The 17,294-nt window shown below is 41.4% G+C and overlaps 1 protein-coding gene across 10 annotated transcripts in view; it reads left to right on the top strand.

Annotated features, from left to right (window-relative positions):
* Positions 1-17,294, top strand: part of stxbp5l (syntaxin binding protein 5L) — a 125,135-nt gene that overhangs the window by 92,512 nt on the left and 15,329 nt on the right. For 3 of the 10 annotated variants that reach the window (XM_076746274.1, XM_076746271.1, XM_076746269.1), the window contains exons 18-20: positions 1,981-2,132; positions 4,811-4,879; positions 6,143-6,208. In XM_076746274.1, the coding sequence (XP_076602389.1) occupies positions 1,981-2,132; positions 4,811-4,879; positions 6,143-6,208 (287 nt within the window). Of the gene's footprint in view, positions 1-1,980; positions 2,133-4,810; positions 4,880-6,142; positions 6,209-11,572; positions 11,678-15,351; positions 15,406-17,294 lie in introns of all 10 variants that reach the window. The other 7 variants (XM_076746275.1, XM_076746272.1, XM_076746270.1 and 4 more) reach the window with 4 other exon arrangements.

Below are 17,294 nucleotides of genomic sequence, written 5' to 3'. Positions count from 1 at the left end.
AGTGAGGGTTGAGCAATGGCTGACAATTTTTTTTTACACATTTCAGTTTTCAAAATTCAGAAATTACTGAAACATGTTGTATTAGTGTTAAGGAGAAGCTGAATGACTTCCTGGTCCCCAGAGTGCTTTAAGAACGCTTGTACGGCTTTGCTGTGCTTAGAAGTTCTGTCGGCAAAAACCAGTAAAATCACAGCTCTTTGTGGGAAAAAAAAGCTCTTTATTCGTCAAGGCAGAGCCATCATTTCCCTTTCTCCTCTAAAGCTACTAGGTTTGTGGAAATTGGTTTATTTTGTTTTATTCTTTTTTCTTCCTGCCTCCCTATTTATAAACACACACACACACACACACACACACACACACACACACATACACACACACAGACAATAAGAGATTTATCTTTCTTGATACTTTGTACTCTATAGCTATACAGTATGCCGTACTTATAACCGACTAAAGAAGCTTTACATTAAAACACAGAAACACATATATGAAGATTTTCAACAGCAATAAATCTCTGTGCCATTTATTTCCTTACACCTTACTTAAGTCTCCATTATGATGGAAATTTTTGTGAGCTGGTGTTTAAGTCATCATTGCAGGTTTGATGCATCAAGGAGAAGCTGATGAGCAGTACAACTTCAACGAATTAATGTAGTAGTGCCACACCAATTCCCTCAGATGTCCTCTCCAGGCGGGTGTATAAATAATACAGAGCCACATGTTTCTAACACCTGTTTATTATACTCCTCCCAAATGTGGCCATTCTATGCTGGTATCACTGGTCTGTGTTAAGATTCCATTGGATACGTAAATCTAAAAGTTAACTTACGTCCTACATTCGTCCGTCTCGACTCTCGCCTTCCTAGCTGAGGTCTCTATGCTCTGTAGCCTTGGGGCCTTTGTGTGTTCACAGACTAACTGAGAGAAAAGTAGACAAAAAGGAAAAAATCCTTCACAAGCACAAAGGCGTGAGGCTGTCTCCTGTGGTCATCTTCATGTTAGGAATGTCTTTGACAAAGGTTCGCTTTTGTTACATTTTTACCATTTCAAAAGTGCATGGTGCGCTAAGACACCTCTCTGCAACTTCAGTTTGAAGACATTCTCATCGGCGCAGCTGTCGAGCTTTTACTTTGATCAGTGAATATTTTGGTTTTATGTTAATGTCTGTTTTGCTGTTGTGCTTGTAAGGCTCAAGCTGTGGATAAGTGTGGCTTGCACTGAAAGGCTGGGTGAGGGTAGGGGTTGGCCTTTTTCCACTCGTCGGTTTTCTAGTGCATTCTGAGTGATGTGTTTTCAAATGTGTAATCATGTCTGTGGTATTGAAATGATTGTTTACACAGAGTACATGACAAACAGCTCTTGCAAACACAAATTTTCTGACCATGTGACAGTAATGTAAACTGAGCCAGACATCTGGTGGACGGGGGAGAGCAAAGATAGACTGGGCAGTGGCAGGTTTGAGTGACATTCATGCATTTGCCCCATTTATTTTATCATCTTTTCCCAATTGTTGAATTGAAAGACCATGATAGAGTCGTGTGTTGTGAATATCATCAAATTCTGGTTCGTGCCTGATCAATTGGAACATCTTCTGTACAAAAGCAAGCAGAGAAATTACTGCCAAGAAGTTTCTCTTCATCAGTTAAGCCAGAGGCTCTGAAGCAGCCAGGGGTAGCAGGTGGCAACGGGGCTTATGGGGAATGCGGTATTATTATTCAAAAACAGCAGCAATAGCAGTGTGAGATAAAGATCGGCTTTTGTTGACAGTAATTATACCAAAATGTCACAGTTAATTTGACAGTGTTTGATAGTGCCACATGTAGCACCTTTAATGTCAGTGAGAATAACCTGGTGAAATAAATCTGCCAACAGTGTAAATGTCTCAGCTGAATAACACCCTTTCTCCTCCATGTAAATGCAAATGTCTGTGTGTGTCTGTGCATGTGCATGTGCCTCCTTGCTGTGTTTGTGTGTGTCCAGTTTGGCGTTTGGGAACTGTAATGGCCTAGCGGTGGTGGACTACTTGCAGAAAACCATCCTGTTGTGTATGTCGACACTGGATCTGTATGGAGCCGCCGACCCCTACCAGCGCCTTACCCGCTCCCCCCGCAGGAACAGACAGTCCACCTCAGGTAGCACACACACGCACACAAATGCACGCACGCACGCACACACACACACACACACACACACACACACACGCACACACCAACACACCATCACTCACAACTGATGCTGTGCAACCACACAACAAAGTGTCGACAATGTAGTCATTACATCCGGACTATCATCTGTTTTCTATTCTCCTGTCCTCTCTCCTTCTGTCTGCTGCTTTTTCTTCTTCCTATTTCTTCAGTCTTCTGTCTCCTTCTTCTCTATCTATTCTTCTTTTTAAGGTTAGACTGATCTATCAGGCAAATCTGATCTATCTTTCATGAATAATCTGCATTAATGACGCAGGTACTTTAATTATATTTCCTGTATAATTGATCAATACCAAGCTCTTAACCTGAACCTTAACCGAGCCATTACAATTTAATCAGGTTAATGGCTTCCCCTAATGTGACCAGATTCCACGCAAGGATGAAATAAATTTCATATATTTCATCATTCTTCGTATCATCCGATTTTCAGTGGTGAAGGAGGATTAAGTACACTTGGAAGAGCACGTACTATGTATCAAGGCTGAGTCCTTAGAATATAATTCATATTTAATATTGTAACAGTGAAAGGTGGATAACAATACTAAACAATACTAAAATAGTAAAAACTTTACTACTACAAGCTGAAACATTAAAGTTTCTGTTACTCAATGTATCAGTAATAGAAAATTAAATAATACATATACAGTATGTAATAATATAACTCTGAAAGGGGCCATTCAGCTGAATACTTTTAGCTTTGAAAGTCCACCACTGCCTAGTTTACAGTGTTAATGTCAGATGGTCTAAAAACTGTATGAGAGGCTTTTTTAACCTGGTAGAAATAAACATCTCTGGAAAACATAGCTGAATATTTGGAGTAAGTTGACATGCAAAGGAGCAAATTTAAAGATATCGGCTGCTTGTTGAAAATATCATCAAAAAATCTCGTATCAGCATTGAAAAGTTGTATCAGTCCAGCCTTATTGCTCTCCTCTCTTTGCTCTTTTTCTCTCGCACAGTAACACACAAAGACAAAAACACCCATCCATGTCAATATGCCTGTCACATATGTGCACTATGAGATGAAGTGCATGTTATAGGCTGCGTGTCATTCCACGTTGGCATTATTATGCATGTTGTCGTTTGATTTCTCTGTCCTTTCTATTTTTAGTCCTGCTTGAGCGTAGATGTGTAGTCAAAAGCCACAGAGGTCTCGTTGTACTTCCTGACACCTCCCTCCCTTTTCTCTGCCACTGATCTTGGCTGATGATGGTCTCTGAAGCCTCTTTGTTATACTTACCTACTGTAAAGATAGTCAGCCCCACTGTCCAGAAATCATCGTCTAAAAGAACTTTCTTATTTCACCCTACTCTAACCTCTGGATTTGTGGGCATAGCAGCTCCAGTGGTTTAATATTTTAGATGTCTAAGGTCCTCTAAGCAATTTTAAGTACCGAGCTTTCTTATTACATAATTCCCCCAAGTGTAGCTGAAAATGCTTTACCTGTATTCAGGACTTGTGTGAAGGGGAATATCAGCGCAGATGGAGGGATGACTTTGGGCTTTAGATCCAACTCTTTTCATCTGCTGTTGCATAAGTGCTTTTATTGACTACCACAGCACTTATTGTTCCCAACTTCCTCTTTTGTAAAAGTCTTTCTGTGTTGGGTCTTTGAAATCAATTTGGAGATGGAAGGAAAAATAAAAACAGGAAGCTGTGCCCTTTCTCTGCACCCCAGGTGGTGGTGGTATGATCGGGAGCACTTGCTATGCTGGAGTTAATACAGTACTGAAGACAGAACTGTAAAATCACTGTCAAAAGGCCAAGCAAACTACTGGCCTCCTCTCTTCTCTAACTTCTCAGAACATATTTTTCTGTCCTTCCCACAACATTTTTAGCTGTTGTCCCAGCACATATGTGTATGTGTACACTATATATATGTCAAATCAGAGTTAGTGTATTCATTTCATAAAATGATGCGTAATTATTGATCGCTGTAGGTGTGTTTATGTAGTTCTAGTGTGATGCATTATTAATACCACCCTGAACATGTGAAGACAGTAGACCAATTATTTGATGCAACAAGAGATTTATTTTGATGCTGCTTTGTAACTAATGGTATGTTACCTGCGTTTACTTCTCGTGCAAACGACCAATCGCATCAGCGTCTCTGGGGTTTGCAGCAGTAGCGAGTGTATCTTTCTGTCCTCCCCTGTCACTAACTCGGTTGCTGCTTGCTCTCACTTTCTTTTCCACTCTAAGCCTGTGTGTTCTTTTCTCTCCCCCTTCCCTCGTTTTTTCCTCCCCTCCTTTCCCTCCATACTGAAATTTCTCAACCCAATCCCTTCCCCATCCATCCATCCATCCATCCATCCATCCTCTTTTCCTTTCCCTTCACATCCTTTCCCTCCTTTCTCTCTTTCATTTCTTCTTCTGTCCCACCTTTCTCATATACCTCTCTGCCACCTCATTCTCTTTCCCACCCTCCTGTCCTCTTTCATCTCTCTCTGCCCTGAATCTCTAACACCACTTCTCACTCTTTATTCCGGTCCTCCATCGTTTCCATTACTCCTTCCTTCCCTCTCCTCTCCTGCTCCTCCTCCTCCTCCTCCCACCTTTTGGTGACTCTGTGGCTGCTGATGTGGGCATGTGGGCCTGCCTGACAGAGTTTTGCATGCGTGGCCTGTCTAACTTTTATTCAGATTCAAAGAAAAGGATCCGTACATCCTATCAGAGTAAGTCGAGCCTTCTTGAAGGCTGGGGGACTCTGTGTTTGTGTGTGGGGGCGTTGGGGGTTTGGGGCAGTGTTTTGGTAGAACATACTGGGACAGCAGGGTTGGTAGGGTCTGGGAAGGGATGGTAGGGACTTGAGGCAAAGGGGTAAACCAAAGAGATGATTGGAATGAAAGTGGTTGTTTGTTATCTGTATTTTGCCATACGAAACAAAACTGCCCTATTCCAGTCATGTCCAACAGTATGTCCTTTGCAGAAAAAGAGCCACTCTTTTGAATCTGTTAAGTAAGGGCAGTTCTAAATAATATATGATCCATGTGATGTATATTTTAACTGGCGCATAGTTTAGTGGGGTGAATAAAGCCGCGTTCAGCCACTGGGCCTGGAGAAACTAAAATATGCATTATTAGTTGATGATTACAAAGGAATTCTTAATTTCACTCTACAATAAATGTTTAATCAGAGTCCTTTTCAATGTCTTCAATCATTTGTAAAGCCGGTGTAAATGAATGAAGGAAGATTTGCATTAAGAAGTTTTGCTGGAAACTTTTACTGAAGAGAAATAATTAATTTAATCAAAATTTTTTGAACTGTGACGACTCAGTGAGGCTGTTAATGAAGCCATAATGAACACGGCTTAAACACCCCACATTTGCAGTCAGACAAAAAACTGAACAAGAATTAGAAATTTCAGCATTTGGTTTTCCAAAAGAGGGTAGGTATGACTCATTGTGGCCTGTGCTTGGTGCATGTGATCACAAATGATCAGAGCCTGATCAAGTATGTGTCCTGTTTTGTGTTTTGGTTGTATATGACACTGATCATGGGATTTGCACTACATATTGTCCATGAGTAACTATGGCTGCATTGACATTTTAATGCAGTCTGGTTAGAATTCAAAATAAAAGTCTATATATATTATATTAAACAGATTGTAGTGCAGGTCACATCAGATTTCAGCCACTCTGCTCATGAAAGACAGAATTAATCCCTAGAAAAACTCACAGGTTGAAAGGTAAAAAGCAGATATCACATATTCAGATGTCAAAGACCTTGATCCCCATAGAATCACACATTTGCAAAGGATAATTGCAGTAAGTACTGGGATTGATAAACTGTAATCTGAGCTCTTTCATGGGACCCTGCGTGGCTGACATCATCTAAATTGACTTATGTTAAATCTGTACCACTGACGACGTTCGAATAATCTTACAGAGTGTCTATACTCTACTTTTTTTTCTGCTCGGTTCCCATTGGCTGATCAGGCCTCACTGAACTCTCTGACAACCAGCAGTCCATTGACATGGAGAGAAGCAAGTCTCCCACCTCAGGTAACCTGCTGACACACACACAAAGACACACACAGTGCCAAGTCCACCTTCCCTGTATGGAAGTATCTTTTGTGAGTGGCACTGTGACGCCGTTGTCTTTGAACATGAGCTATACCTCCAGTATGCAGCCTGTGGACACCTCACCCATCACCAGAGCATCTTCACCTGATGAGAATGGCAGCTGTTTCAAATGGCAACTCATGTTTGATGTTGTAATATGGATGTGTCGCATTCAAAGTTGTGAACAAGTTCAAGAAGTGCAGAAAACCCCTTCTGTGCAAAGTTGTTGGTGAGAAAATGTGATGTAGTTATCAGACACTTTGACTGCAGTATACTGTGGCCTGTCTGATGCATGTTCATGTTCCTTTATTCCGCTGTTGTGTAATGATATATGTTTTCACAAAGGTAAGGAGAGACTACACCTTTCACTTGTTCTACCTCTTTCTCTTTGCCTCTTTGACTTTCTTGTTTGCCCAGCTCCTCTTCTCTTGGACTAAGTGACACATCCTGACAGTGTTATGAGCGACCTGAGATCGCATAAAAGTAGCCAGCAGCTCATGTTTAGAGAGGCAGACAGTAAAATATAAAGCAAACAAGGCATAAGGATGACTAAGGATAGCAGGCCAATAACATCAGCGTTGATACAACAGTTTGCAGCAGTGGTGATATCTGGTTGTTGATAACATGTGGTAGTAACCTGCATAGTTTCATAACATCAAGGCTCAAATATCTGTCTGAGATCAGATCAGAACAGTTCTTACAGCTGGTTAAATATTTTCTTATCATCCATACTAGAAAAACCTGTTAAATATTTGCTGGCATGTTAGTGTGTAGCTGTGCTTCACTCGAATTAAATGCCACAGGATGTATAATGAAATAGACATATTTCTTTATAGGAGACTGAAGCATATAATGTAAGCGTCCTTAATGTTTGTACTTAATGTTATATTCATTGTATCGTTGCCTTGAGTTTCAGGATGACACTTTGGAGATACAGCATGAGGGTAGATATGATGGTTGAGTACAACAAATAAGTTGCAATGTGAGAGGATGGTGGTTCATGATGCAAGAGGTTCCTGGGTGCTCAGTAAAGGTTGGACATAGTGAATGAGAGTTTAAACTACAAGATTGTTTATCGCGTGTTGAGGCCTGTGTGGCTGGAGACAGGTTGCAAAGTAAGAAACAAATTAATAATGAAGGGAGAGAGAAACGAGAGCATTTCCCAGCAGGTGCTTTTGTGTCTGTCATGGGAAAATGCTTCATCTCAGCAAATTTAGTTCTTAAAGGTCAAATGAGGAGAGTGGGTAAGTGTGTGACTGTGTGCTTAAGACACTGCTAAGCAGCCATGCTGTATCCTTACAATTCTCTATGCTTTATAAAGTTTTAGTTTCCAAGCTGTTCACTTTAAACCAAAAAGATTTACTGGTGATGTTTCTTATATGTAGCAGATAATAGATATACTGAGTACAAGCAGATTTATAGAAAAGATTTGATTCATTTATTTATTTATTTCGTTCCGTCCACAAACTGGCATTCTTTCTACAAAAAACCTTGTATGACAATAGCCTGTTGTGGTGTCAGGACCAACTCAGCCTGAAACATTTCTCTGTCATGCTTACCTTGATGACCAATCCGTACTTTTCACATGATCTGCAAGGAAAAGAAGAATAATGTTAAACCCGCCAACAGAAGCAGAATCATTTATAAACTTTGGAATTCTTTGCAATTAAGCAATATAAGCTCTGGGAAAATGTGATCCTGCAGGGGAATTAGAGGATTTTTGGGAACTCAAAATATCATCTCTTTGAACTTAACAGACTTAGAGTGAAACCTTGTTTTTCTCAAAACCTTGGGGAGGCCACAGCTGATGTTTGTGCGATAAGACATCATTAGCTGGTGGTAAATGTATACATTTATGTTTCGGAGTATGTGAATGGTTGGGCATGAGAATGGTGCCATTTTGTGTAAATATTCAATAGTCTAGTGTTTTTTACACAGAGTAAAAGCTTTTGGGAGTTTTCCCAGCACTGAGGCCCTTTATGGGCTTCAGAAAAAAAATAATTTGACAGAGTTCAGGCCACCAAAGCCCCCTTTGTTTTCCACTTTCCAATTGGCAGTGCGCCAAAGCTTTACCCCTGTCCTTACAGGTGGTGAGCCCACTTGGCTTTATTGGACTGTGCCAACCTGAGTCTCATGGGTCCAAGCCTTTGAATAACTGGTTCTCGCCACTCACTAGGGAGAGTGTCCATGGGAAATCCTCTGAGTCACACAGACACACAAAGTTTCTCCCCAGTAACTTGTCAGCTCCTGCCGGGAGGGCTGTGTGGGTTCTCCCTTAGGGCCAGGCAGCTCAGGCGATCCAGGAGGAGCTCAGAATAGAGCCAGATCTGATCAGGATGCCTCCTAGATGCTTCCCTGTGGAGGTGTTCTTGGCCTGTCCAACTGGGAGGAGACCCTGGGACAGACCAGGACACACTGGAGGGATTACTTGTATCCCTTGTGGTCTTGAAATGGCACAGTTTAACACAGGAAGATCTGGAAGATGTGGCTGGTTTGAAGGACATGGATAGATGGATAGATAAACCTTGCCAATAAAAATTGTATAATATTCCAACTGATGCTTATTTGTAGGTGTAGCTCATAAGTAAGCATCTTGTTGCCAAGTAGCATAGAAATACCAATGTACCATATCCACAGGAGGCTGAATAGTGTCACTCTACAGTGACTCAGTAAGTCAGAGATTACTCCGTCACGTCCTGAGACTTTTGGCCTTCAACGCATTCAGCTGATTCATGATGGAGGAAGCCTTCAACCATGAAGGCAAAAAGGCTTTATTTTAATCATCATGCCAAATAAAACAGCAGATTAAATGACAAAGTAGAAATATTTTACCCTTTCACTTCCTCCCTGCACACAGGTGTCCATGTTTTGGTCAGTGGCAAGTGAAAGTCTTTGGGACAGTTTGTACTGGCAGCGATTACAGACTGTACAAATACTGGACCTGACCTGACTCGATGTTTCTGCTGCAGACCTGTCCATGTTGCAGATCCTCATTAGGGCTCCCAAGTCACGTATTACTCTATATTTGAGGAGCTTTTACACACAATAATACTAATCCACCTCATATTCAGTTGTTTGATGTTTATTTAAGATTTTTATCCAGCAAATGCACTTCCATTGTTACCTGTAAGAGATTGATTTTCTCAGCCTTGAGCTTGTCTTTTTACAAGCTGTCCCTTTTGTCTGTTTTCACATCTTTGAAAACTCCCCAGCCTTGCCTTTGAACATCTTAAGGAGAGCATAAGAGCAGAATAACAAAACTAGGACAAGATGTTCTTATCTGTCTTGGCAGAGAGTCTTTCTGCATTGTGATGTGGACTAGGTCATGGTCATTCTGTCCCATTGCAGCCCTGTCATTTACTAATTAGAGAGAAGGGAAAAAGGAAGAATAATGGAGAGATGAATGAAAAGCATTGGGGCAGACGCAGCACGACACAGTGTGATCAAGTGTCTGATTCACTTTAACATTTACTCAGAGAGGGGGAAAAGGACAGATTGGTGGAGCTGTTATATTGAGCTGAGTACAGAATCACCATCTGCAATCAAGATTGAAATGTTAACAATAGTTAATAGCAGTGCGACCAAACTAAAAAAAAAAAAAAAATGTCATCTTAAGAAATCTTCAATATTAATGCTAGAGTGGTGTAAAGTGCATTTAAAATGGTTATGGCTGGAGACAAATGAGGGAGCACAGCTATGCTATGCTTGATTGGCGAAGAGTTCATGGTTCGTTTCCTTCTGCTGGATATCAACTTGCACCCTTCTCTATGGCCCTCTGAGGCTGTCTGGTCGTCCCTGGCACACCAGGTGTGCTGTGTCTCTTCAAGGCCATATACAGACTGTGGACAGCTTATTAAGGAAGCCAGCCATCATCCTGATTTACCCTGGGTGTCAATAACTGCAGGTGTCTCTCTCACCTCTCCTTTCTACATCTTCCCCTCTCTTTTTCCAGATCTTTTCCTTATCGTCCTTTTGTTATTAGGCCCCATAATTGGCCTTTCTCCTGTCTGAAAGCTGTCTGCCTCCACATCCATCCCACTGTCTTCTTTTCATGTCCTGAGGTCTGTTGTTTTGGTTTGGGGTTATACGTTACATTTCTTCTTGGAGCTTAGCCACGTGTGTCTGTAGCAAGGCTTTCTTGACCAGGCCCAGTCATGAGATGGACTAACAAGCTGAGATGCCACTGATCGGTGCCTGACCTGGCAGGATATATTTAGCCAAGAGCACGTCACAGGAGAAAAGAAGCAGGTAATGGCTGAAACTGCACAGTGTGCTGGGCCGATGCCACCTGCTCGGCTCCATGCAACTCAAGGTGGTTTGATAAAACTTACAATAAGCCTGCCAGCAGTTTTTAAACTAAACCCTGCTGGTACAGTTTCTACAACAACCTGTGGTCATCCATACTATAGCTTATACGTATGCTTTATATTATAACTCATAAATCAGTTTAAATGTCTCTGCTTCAGGTGTGACTTTTCTCAGACCAGTTGGATAGGTGGCAATGGTGCACAGTGATGCTTCACCCCAGTGATGGTGCAGGCTAGGTGACACATGCCACACCAGTCTGTCAGGAGTGAAGGTCCTCTGCCAGTGTTTTTCCAGTCAGTCACGTTTCTGCAGTCAGAAGCTTTTCAGCCACAGCATCAGGGAGCAAACAGGAGCATTGAATGAATCACACTCTTCTATTGGGTTTGCCAAAGTTAGCTCTCTGTTGAGTTTCTTTAAACATCATGGCTGGGAACATTTCGACCAACCGTTTGTCTTTATCAAGCAGCACATATTTGACAGTGACTGCGAATTGATAAGGCAAATTATTTGTTGTATGTTTGAAATGTGTATTAAATGGTTAACAAGCCTTATTGGACCTTGGAAGTGGTGGTAGTGTGTATTTGGAAGTAATTAAAAGACACTTCAGGTCACAGCGACATATGTGATGACTGACTGCCTGTATGGAGCTGGTGGAGACAGTAGATATGGTTAAAATAAAAAAAAAGAAAGATGTCTGACTTAGAGGTTACAAACACTTGACTAGTATTTGTCGTGTTGTTAGAAGTAGTGGTGACCAGGTGTTGTAATAGTAGTAATAGTAGTAGTAGTGCTGTTGATGTTTGTGGTAGTAATAGTTGTTCTTGTTAAAAAGCATCATATTGCTGGTGGAAAAGTAACCTTTTTATTAACCCGTTTGTTTTCATAACCTCTCAACTGTTTTCCTTCCTGTTACCTGCAAGTCTCTCTTTTCCCCAGTTCACCCATTCTGTTTGTCTCTCCCTTGTTGCCCTGAAAAGTCTGTGTCTCCTATTCCAGTTCATTACCCAACCTCCCTTCACAATGACCCACGCGTCCTGCCAGAGCCTGTGGCCAGTCTGAGAGCCAGCCACTGCAGTCCAGTCTTTTACTTACTGGACAATGGTAAGAGGAGGGATGTCTCACGGATCTCAGCCTCTACATGGACATCTGCTTGTGGTTCTTACTGTATGGCAATAATGCAACAAGGGAGATGGGATGATTGTATCTGGACAGGTGGATGGTTCGATGTTGCACCTTGCATGCTAATGCTGCTTCCACACTGTGAGCAACACTAGTAGCAGACACCACAGGCAAATTGTTACCTTCCAAAGCAACAAAAATGAGGTGCTGTGGTTAACGAATTGAATAAAGCGTACGCTACGGCTACGTCGTATCTGCCTTGAAGAAAGTGGCTGAATTTTCAATCAAAGAATGCCAGAAGCAAAGCAGATTTTCCCAAAGTTTCATGAAGAACAGACCACCATGGCAGGTGCAGAATGGATCAGAAGATTCAGAGCTTCCCTGTTTCACTTCAACTTTAATTTGAAAGGATAATTGTTTAAAGAAAACAGGTGAAGGATGCATCGGAGGTTGATTGAAAATGGGAAATCAAGTGGCACTGGCTAATAACGTGATATGAAATGATGAAAAAAAGACAATACAGGGTGCGCACAAGTGGCACGTAGGAAGTGGGTTCTCGTCCTTGTTGCTGCACTGGCAATTCCTACTGGTGGGTAAGCAGTTAGCAGTGACAAGGAATGCAGTCCATAAGGATTTGGGAATTCCAAATTGGGAGAAAAGCAGGGAAAATTGCACATATAAGCACTGAATATTTCAAAATACTATAAAGGATATTTCATTTTTCATGGTCAAAATATTCTAGGTGCTGTTCGCTACACAGCAGCATTTGGACCCTCTCGATCGGTCACAACAGAATGACCCATCAGCCAAGTTGCTTGCAGTGTAAACAAGCTGACAGGGACTGTGTTCCTAGAAGTAGACTGTCTGTCGCTGCTTTGTCAATGTGTTCCATGCTTTTGTGCAGACGACTGCTGGTGTTGCATTATCTCTCTGCCCCAGCTGCCAGGGGGCGGGTGGGAGGGGGGTAGACACTGTGATGTTTGTTGTATGTGCCAGATCTGGGCTTTGAACTTGGATCCTTCATCATTTGTGCTGCAAAGCAGGCAGGCTTGGGAAGAGGAAGGGATTGTATTCCAGCTGGGTACTTCTCCTCCTCACTCGTCAGTGCCTCTAGTGCTTCATTCTCTGTGACGTTAATCATTGTGCCTCCACTGGAACCACACATCTTTGTCACTCAAAGGCAACATGCTACTTTACCGGACTGTGGCGCTCAGAACTGTCTGTGCGTGTCTGTCCAACTGTGTGTCAGTGAACCCACAATCTCATCTCGTTGTCATCTTGGCTAACATTCATCACTGCCTCATCTCTGACTGACTGCATGGTGCCCACTATGTGGCCAGCTGCGGTGCTGATAAATATGACTTCAGCTTGCTTTGTATGTTTATCAGTGTTGTGGCCTGATCAAGTCCAGCCTTAGCCCCTTTTGTGATCTCAGCACTCTGTACACGAGTATGATTCGGTCACATAAAGTTCCCCAAAACTAATGACCCCAGTCAGCCTCAGCAGTGTTTTGTGTTTAGTGCTAATTAGAAAATGTTAGCATTCCAACAAGCTACATGCTAAACATCATCATATTAGCATTCTCATTGTGAAGAACGTGTTAGCAACATTTAGCTCAAAGTCCTGCTAGAGGTAGATTCTTAGTTTTTACTTCTTAATCTAACGCCTTCAGAGGTTTTTTCATGATCTCACATAAATCTCTAAGCCTGGAATGGTAAAATGTTTGCCTAATGTTTGGAACAAACATTTAAACCCACCATATCCCAGGCTAGCACAGCAGAGAAGACGAAGAGTGAAGCAAGGTCAAGGCTTTCACCTTGAGCAAATTATTTTTAATATTCCAGGCAGACAGAAGACATATCTGGGATGACAAAAATCATTTTCAAGATGCAACACACTGTATAAGTGGTCAAAAAAAAAAAACTTTTATGTTGTCCTCTAGTTTTGTGAAGGGAACACTGCGTGACCAAATCACAGAGTAAGGTACGGACTGCTGTGGTCACAAATAGGGCTGATCTAACATAAACTGTTGTCATGCAAGCTTTTTAATATTGTCACGTAAAGATACCAACAGCAAGATGCTCGCTTGATGTAAAAGCTAAAAGTCGTAAAAAGTGGGACCGTAGCTGCAAAAACACATGGTAATGAATGGTAACACATGCAGCGTTCAGTTGGTTATCGCTGCTGTTCACAATAAACAGCCCTTCAGGACCTCAGATCAGTCTCACCTGTTTGTTTTGATTAATATACATTTTATGAAGTGTTAATGCAGCCACTGAGCTATTAAACAGAGGAACATGTGTATGTCGCAGGTTTATTGTGGAAATATTTCCTCTGTCATTGTCTCCCTAACACTGCACATTTTATATGGCTGCAGCAGCATCTGGTCACAGTTTATTATGAAAACACACACACACACACACACACAAAGAGAGAGGCTCCATCTATTATCTCATTAGCAACACTAATCTGAAAGACTTTAATTGTTCCTGGAAAAAATGGAAACAGAAATTCATTGATTGGGAAATTCAATTAGAGCCTCATAACACCCTAATTTCCTCTGCAATACAGGAAATATATTTTCCCTCAAAATGACCTTTGATACTAAACTGCCTACACGGTCCTTCAGAGCAAATGTATAAATGGAACCAACCGTATTAGATTACAGTAGATTAAAAAAATTGCACCATTTGCTCCAGTAGACCTCATGTCCTCTGCTGTACTCCTTTCTTTTATTGTACTTCCTGGCAGAAGGATTGAAGCTTGAGGGGTTTTTTTTTTTCTTCAAAGGAATAGTCATTTAAAGGAATCATCATTGATTCCTTTAATGAATTTTCCAAATCTAAACCTAAGTGGTCAGAATTCTGAAGAATGGAAATTCATGGTCGTGCTGTTTTCCTCGTGGTCATGAAATTTATCAAGCATCATTTAAACACCATCCTTTGTCTTCCACATGTCAAGTTAATCATTCAACACAAAGAAACAATGAAATATTGCCTTCTTTCTGAGGGGGAAACTGACTCATAACATCTCAAGTTCGACCTTTGCAGTTCTCTACTTACTGCAAAATGCTTGCAAAATGTTTCAACGAGTTATTTGTTGCCACCAGTGTCTGACTGTGATTTTTGTATTGACACCCTGTGGTGTCACTTTTTTGTGCTTCCATGTCAGACATCCCAGGCCGTAGAAAATCTGATTTTACTGGGGCATTTAAGCAGAGCAAAGATTTAATATAAAACTGAAATATTTCGTTAAAAATCTTTGGCAGGGTGAATCAGATTGTAGAGAGCCGGACCCAAGTTTGACAGTCAGACTAAGTTAAATATGTACCATTAGCTGTAAGAAATACTGTGCTCAGTACGTGTATAACTTGGCTAGTCCACTGGGCAAGTATTGTTAATCCTGTAGAGATAGCTGGGAAAACTGGCCTGGGACAACAATGGAGCATGCATTTTGAAATATGCCTGCCGTGTGCGACTGCACCAGTTTGCATGTTTCTGGTTCTTTGTTCCATTTTGTTTGGTTTAAAGTCGTTTTTGCACTTTCGTTTGTCATTGTTTGTCTTAGATTACACCCTCTTTATTTTTTATGATTTATTTATTATTTTTCATTTGAAGGGATTAACTGGTGCTTTGTTTCCTATTCTTTTGTTTCAGTAAAGGGACCCGGCAGAAAGTTAAGTCTGCCAACAGATCTTAAGACTGATCTTGGTACGGTAGGCGAAAGCCAGCAGTTTTCACTTGATTTCCTTTGAGTCATTTAGTTTCTGCTTTTGTCATGTTTTCTAGGCCTTTATGTTGCTTTAGTAGCTCTTACTCTCACTCAGACTTTCTTCTTTCAGTTTCCTTGTCACTCCCTTCTCCCGTTCAACCAGCCCATGAGACTTTCCGGCTGAAGTGTTTGTCCATTTTGCCCCTCGATGTATTTTGATTTGATTTAAGTCTTCTGTATTCATTTCTTCTACATTTTGCAAGTGTTTAGAAAGGTGATTTGTAACTCATGCCCATATTTAAATTTGAGGTTTTCTATCGCTCTATCATGATTGGACCATCTTCTGATTTTACACAGCCTTTCCTCCATTGACAGCCTTGCTCTGCAGTGATTGGATCACTTGCTGCCTCTCTCATTGTAACTGGATCATTTCTCTCTCAAACAGTCTTTTCTCCATTCTGACGGATCATCTGTATTGCAGATACTGAGCGTTACCCCCATACATCTCTAACTGCTCTACATACACATCACAATCTCAGGTTTCCCTTTGCTCTGCTTCTGCAGTGTCACACATGCTGTCCCCTTTAAAAACGTCTGCTTCTTTAACACCAAATGTGCCAGTGTGTTCTTGTGATTTGCCTCATCTAATAACCTCTCTTTATCTGACAGGTATGAAACATGCTTTTATTTTGTCAGCCATCTGTTATGTGTACTTAAAGCAATTGCAAGAGTGAAAACAACCCAAGTTTGAAAAGATCAATTTTTGAACTGGGCTGCCTCATCACACAGTTAGTATGATCAAAAAGAGAACGTCTTAAGATCATTATGTTTCCTGTGATGTTCAAACATGCCCCTGAAGTGTCGATAGGATGCAAGTTATCAGTGAAAGGGGGAAAAAATACTAATTAAATCATTTCACCCTGTTAATAGCTACAGTATGAACCTCTTAACAGTTCTGGGTTATGACAACACACTTGTTAAAATAGGCTGTTACAGAGTATTACTGTGTGTGTACGGGTGTGTGTTTATGTGCACTCTGGATGGATATGTGCAGTCATCTGGGTGTGTGTGTGTGTGTGTGTGTGTGTGTGTGTGTGTGTGTGTGTGTGTGTGAGAGGGTACAGTGCCTTATTTCTGCTGTGTACCAGTTTCATGCAGAACATTTCGGGGCAAAACACTGATTTTCTGCATCTCATTCACAGTAACAAAACATTAAGACAGATACACAGCGGTGCCGTCATTGTGGCTCTGGTGTTGTTGGCCCAATATCACCTGCGGTTCTGAAGCGCTGCATTGCCTCGGTCCGTCCTGCTGTGAAACTGGACGAGTGCTGCACGCGGACTGGATGCCACCCCCGAGTTTTTCATCTTCACTTTGAAATTGAATCATTTGAGCATCAGCTGGCTGAACAGGACGCTTAGATTTGATATGACAGACATATTATCAATGTCAAATACTAAGAGGACAATGACAAGGGAACACTGTCTAGTGCTTTTGCTAATTAGCACGATGCTAATTATCCTCACGCTTCAAGAGTCTAGCTTCGATCAGACTGTGCTGCCAACCCGAGATCATCTTAGCTTTGGTTTTACTGCTACAGGGATGTCATTAAAGAAAAGGCCACTGTTTTATTTACTTGTCTCTCAGCAGAAGTATGAATGAGAGTACTCGGGCATAGGTTTCATGAAGCTGTTAATTACAGTCGTCTTGACAGCTTTTTTACTCTTGCCGCCTAAAGAGCGGGCAAGAGAGAACCGCAGAGTACACCCAGTCCACACAATCCTGCTTTGCTTTTCTTTGTCTCGTTAATAAGGTTTGGCTCTAAACAAATTATTTTGCCCACACACACAAGCACCGTACATTAAGTCAGGACAAAGCCTCCAACAAA

The sequence above is a fragment of the Chaetodon auriga genome, chromosome 13 (assembly GCF_051107435.1).
Source record: "Chaetodon auriga isolate fChaAug3 chromosome 13, fChaAug3.hap1, whole genome shotgun sequence".
NCBI lineage: Eukaryota > Metazoa > Chordata > Actinopteri > Chaetodontiformes > Chaetodontidae > Chaetodon > Chaetodon auriga.
The sequence above is the reverse complement of the archived record's forward strand: the minus strand, read 5'-3'. Positions and strand labels throughout refer to the sequence as shown.